This window comes from Nycticebus coucang, chromosome 1 (assembly GCF_027406575.1).
Source record: "Nycticebus coucang isolate mNycCou1 chromosome 1, mNycCou1.pri, whole genome shotgun sequence".
Classification (NCBI taxonomy): Eukaryota; Metazoa; Chordata; class Mammalia; order Primates; family Lorisidae; genus Nycticebus; species Nycticebus coucang.
This window is the reverse complement of record NC_069780.1, coordinates 92,631,645-92,636,549: the sequence shown is the minus strand read 5'-3', so window position 1 is coordinate 92,636,549 and position 4,905 is coordinate 92,631,645. Positions and strand designations below refer to the sequence as shown.

Sequence of the window (4,905 nt, the reverse complement as noted above, 5' to 3'; positions counted from 1 at the left end):
TCTAGTGCAGAAGAAAAAGGAGAGGTAGAAAGCTCAAAAATGAGGCATAATGAGGAACAGGTGGGAGAAGGAAATGTGGAACGGGAAGGATAGGTAGTGGGAGAGTGAATGAGGATCAAATTCAGATCTTTGGGCTCCAAATCCCCAGCTTTTCTAATAGTTCATCCCTTGGTCCTAGCCCTCCGGATCCAGCCCACCACCATGATCTTCCCTCTGCCTACACTCCTTAGCACCACCATGATCCCACGATCCCTACTTCTCAGCCACCCTCTCCAGATCCCCAGCAGAGAGGCTCCCATCGGATGGAGAGTTAAAGGACAGAAATTTAGCAAGTAACCTGGTGGATTAGAGCTGCACCAAGAGAGAAGGTTGAAGAACGCACATCAATCTTGCTGAGGTGAGCTACAACCCCAAGGATACAAACAAAATGTACAAACTCCATCACCAAGCAGACGGGAGTCCCCTCTCCCATGAGAACAACTCAGAGTACCCCGTAAACAAATGAGCAGAGTTCAAAAGTCCTCCCATTATACTCCATGGGAGAGACCCTCTAAAAACTGGACCTATATCCCCTACTAGGGTGCCATGGTTCTCTCCTGCCAGGCATAAAACTGTGTAAAACTGTATATATTCTCTACCTGCAATTCTGAGTTCCCAGCACTCCCCGACACTCTCACTCTGAGATCTGGAGGGCTGTCCCCCAGGAGTCTAAATTCTTGGGTGTTTTCTCAAGAGTTGTGGACAGGGCCTGGACTGCTACTGTTCAGTGCTGATTCTGCGGCACAGGAGTGAGGAGAGGATGGTCGGCTGAGAGGGAACCACACAGGAGCAGCAGTGCCCCAGGGTGCAGAGCAGCAGCCATTTTTGGCAACAATATGGCTCACCCCTGGATATTCTGGAGTCATATCCCCTGTCTCTGTGGGCAACCAGAGGAGGCTGGGCATCTTCTAAGGTGGCAACCACCAGCGGAACAGATCTGGGACAGAAACACAGGCCCTGTGAGTAAAGGGTTTGCCTGAGGCGGTACTGAGCTGGATGGGGTGCAGGGACTAGAAAATGCATGCACAGTGCTGGCAGACTCCAGGGCAGGGCTGACCCAGAGGACCACTTTACTGATCCTGAGACGCACCCGGCCCTCAGGGTATCATTAGCCTAAACAAAAGAGAGCAAGAGGCTAGAAATAACAGCTAACCATGCTGTGAATACAAACCTGCAGCAGCAAAGACAGGGCTTGAGGCACAGGTTCTTTGAACTCAAAACAGCTTCTCTTCTGCAGGGGAATTTAGCAGGAACAAAAACAAAAAGTTGTTCTGTTCTGTAGAGTATCTGCTCATTGGAGGCAACTGGATCACAGCTCTATGGGGTTATCAGTGACTGGGTGTGACAGAGGTGCAATGTGGAGAAGTAGGCATCAACCTTCCCAGACTAATCTATTTGCTGCGTGGGTCCTCCTGACCTCACAGAGCACTGGAGCAAGTCATATTTGAGTTGTCAGCAGAACCCTGTGATCTAGTTGCCAGAGACGTTTTAAACTGTCCCACTTGAGACAGGTGCTGACTGAGACAATTGATTTGGACCTTTTGAACTGAGCCAATTGCCTGAGGAGTATCCAAGTGGTACCCTGGGTGTGTGGTTGTAGAAAGGTTTCCTTTTCCTTTTCCAATTGTTGCCTGTGAGGGGTGGGGTGACTTAATTGCAGGTATTTCTCCACAGCTGAGATTTCAACCCAAAGTAATGCTTCACTAGGGTTGGACAGAGACAGCTGAAAACAAGACAGAGCCAACTGGCAGGTCCCCAGTTTCTCAAGCCATAGCACTGTACGGGTCCTCAGCAAAGCTCCAGGGGAAAAGGTACAGACACCAGTCCCAGCTTTTGGGCAAAGGCATGGTTAATCACTACTCCTGGAGCCCCGAACCCAACTTTTCTTTATCCACTCTCTAGTCAAACAGTATAAAATAATCATGGGTGAAATCAGTGGAAAAACTCTGGTAACATGAATAACCAGAGTAGATCAACCCTGCCAAGTAAGGATATGCCAGATGTAACTGAAGATCTCATTCATAAACAACTGGCTGAGATGTCAGAAATTGAATTCAGAATTCGGATTGCAAACAAGATAAATAGAATGGAGAAAAAGTTGGAATTAGAAATTTGAGGAACAATTCAAAAGTTGGAATTACAAATTCTAGGAGAAATTCAAAAGTTGTCTCAAGAATTCAACAAATATGGGGAAGTGGCGTGGCCGAGGGGCGGGCGAGCCGCGTGCTCTCGCCTCGGGAGGGAGTCACAGGTCTGGCACATGCGAGGGCCGGGCGTGCGTGGCCGCACCCGGGTGGAAGTCCTCGGAGGCATGGCGGGCGGTGCACAGGCACAGGCCTGGAGAGAGACAAAGCATGGAGGACACAAGAATGGGAAGAAAGGAGGACTTTCTGGAAGTTCCTTTTTCATGTGGTTCATGGTCATCGCGTTGCTGGGAGTTTGGACATCAGTAGCGGTTGTTTGGTTTGAGCTTGTTGATTATGAGGAAGTTCCAGGAAAACTAGGAATCTATGACCCTGATCGTGATGGAGATTTTGATGTAGATGAATCCAAAGTTTTATTAGGACTTAAGGAAAGATCTGCTTCAGAGCCCAAAGTCCCACCAGAAGCGGAGCCAGATGCTGAGCTGGAGGAGCAGGCTCCTATGGGGGCAGAACCCAAGAATATCGAAGATGAAATAAACGAACAAATCCAGCCCCCTCTCCATGAAATGGTACACAGAGAACATGTTGAAGGAGAAGACCTGCAGCAAGAAGACGGTGCCCCGGTGGGAGAACCACACCTGGAGGATGACCACTTCCTCACGGCCCCTGATGTACATGATAAATCTGAGACCCTGGAACCTGAAACATTTCATGAAGATTCACAGGACTACCATCAGGATTTGGAAGAGAAGACATATGAACAGGAAGCTCCAGATTCCAGTGAACCATTAGTAGCTGATGGAAGATTGCAGCATGACGAAGATGGTGTAACATACCAAGACTATGATGAAAAAGTATATGAACCTTTGGAAAATGAACCTTTGGAAAACGAACCTTTGGAAAACAAACCTTTGGAAAATGAACCTTTGGAAAATGAACCTTCAGAAAACAATCCTGTGGAAAATGAACTTTCAGAAAATGAACCTTCAGAAAAGGAAAGGATAGAAATCTCAGATACTACTGTATACAGTGTAGAAGATTCAAATGTAATTGCAGAAGTCACTGTTCCTCTGGTAGAAGAACAGCAGGAAGTCCCACCAGATACTTAAAGCTTCAAAAAGACTGCCCCTACTACCACAGGAGGACCAGCCTAACCATACGCTCCAAAAGATGGCTGTGCTAGATCTTGTGAAGCAGTTACCGAGCAGATCAAGATCTTTGGGAGAGAGCACTAAAGATGTCTTGAATGCATTGTAGTCCACTGGCATTTTAGTGTATTTTTATTATTATTTTTTTTAGAAACTAATGTTTCTAAAAAATGTAATGTTACATTCCTGCGTGTCCTTTTTTGATAGCATTAGTTGATTCATTGGGTTTCTTTTCTTTTTTTTTCTTTTTGTGACAAAGTTTTTAAGTCTTATGTGACTTTAAGTGTGTGTGTGTATTTTTTTTTTTTTTGACAACAGTTAATAATGATATTGATGATGTAGCAGCAGTTGTCTTTGGAGGGCTTTAGTATATTGTAGGAATGAACACTAACTTTTAGAACTGACTTGTTGTTAAATGTGATTTAAAAGCTGTTTAGACTGCTCTGGGCTGGCTGCCTCAGAACACTAACAGATCATCCTTAGTTGTGAAGGTGTAAGCTGTACTGTATCTGTGCTGATAGTCTCATCACAAATTTCTAGTATTCAGGTGAAAACTCAGATTTTGAGGTTTCAGTAGCTTTTAGCTGGTTGGTTAGCAAAATTTAATATGTTAATGGTAGTTTTAAATTATCATTTATTTATTTTTCAAAATGAGAGCAAAACTAAAATTTTCTGTCAAGACACGAAGAAAAAGAATGACCTGTTCTGTCACACCAAATGCTTTCTCAGACTCATCATCTGACATTCAGATGCTGAATGTCCATTCAGCATTTATTTAAAGTTTAGAAAATATATATATAAATCACTGGTGCATAAAGATTGTTCTGCCTTTGGCTAATTAAGTAACGCCCTGCTGCCTTAGAGCCTGCTCAGTGCTCTTGCTAGAGGAGCTCAGTGGCGCCCCCAGCTGGTTGATTTAGGGGACATGAAAAGCATTCCCAGAGCCGGAAGCCTGCTGCTATTTCACAACAGATGAGCCTTCTCCCTTTTACACTGAAGATTTTCTTCTGTATTTAATGTGGTTTATTTTCAGCTCAGAAATGGTTGCCATGATGAAAATATTCCTTTGTCAGAAAGGAAGGTAGCTACCACATCATTTGCAAAGAACCGTGAGCTCTAAGAAAAGCCATAGAAGTGGTTTCATTTATGTGTCCGGGTTAGCTCTTGATTCTATTAACATTAAGATAAGATGACTTTATCTTTTCCTGCTTTAGGGTTGAAATCAAAGAGATTCTATGTTTTTATCATTGTAGATCATAGTTACAGTGTACTGAGTTCTCCATTCTGCCTCAATGTGTCGTGAAACCTGAAATAGTAATAAGTTAGTAAGAAAAGCAATAGTTTTCTAAAGCTGTGACATGAGTAATACAGAGTTGATACTCAAATCTTAATAAAGCTCTTCATATTGTGAACTATAGAAAACTACTTTTTACAAAGCTGTATTTTTTTAGGGAAACTTAGAAGTGACATAAAGCTGATAAATAAGTAAAATAAGTTTTGCTGGATTTTTATCTATAATCATCTCTAGAACTCTGGAAATTGACAATTCATTATGCTGTGGTCATCTTTAAATA

The 4,905-nt window shown here is 43.5% G+C and overlaps 1 protein-coding gene across 1 annotated transcript; it reads left to right on the top strand.

Annotated features, from left to right (window-relative positions):
• Nucleotides 1-2,299: 2,299 nt before the first annotated feature.
• LOC128590646 (aspartyl/asparaginyl beta-hydroxylase-like) lies at nucleotides 2,300-3,773 on the top strand. Its single transcript, XM_053598030.1, has one exon. The coding sequence runs from the start codon at nucleotides 2,300-2,302 to the stop codon at nucleotides 3,290-3,292; it is 993 nt and encodes a 330-aa protein (XP_053454005.1). The 3' UTR covers nucleotides 3,293-3,773.
• Nucleotides 3,774-4,905: the final 1,132 nt, after the last annotated feature.

Bases quoted from the DNA above. Each gene is read 5' to 3' on its own strand.
- LOC128590646 (XM_053598030.1), top strand. From the start codon at position 2,300: ATGCGAGGGCCGGGCGTGCGTGGCCGCACCCGGGTGGAAGTCCTCGGA.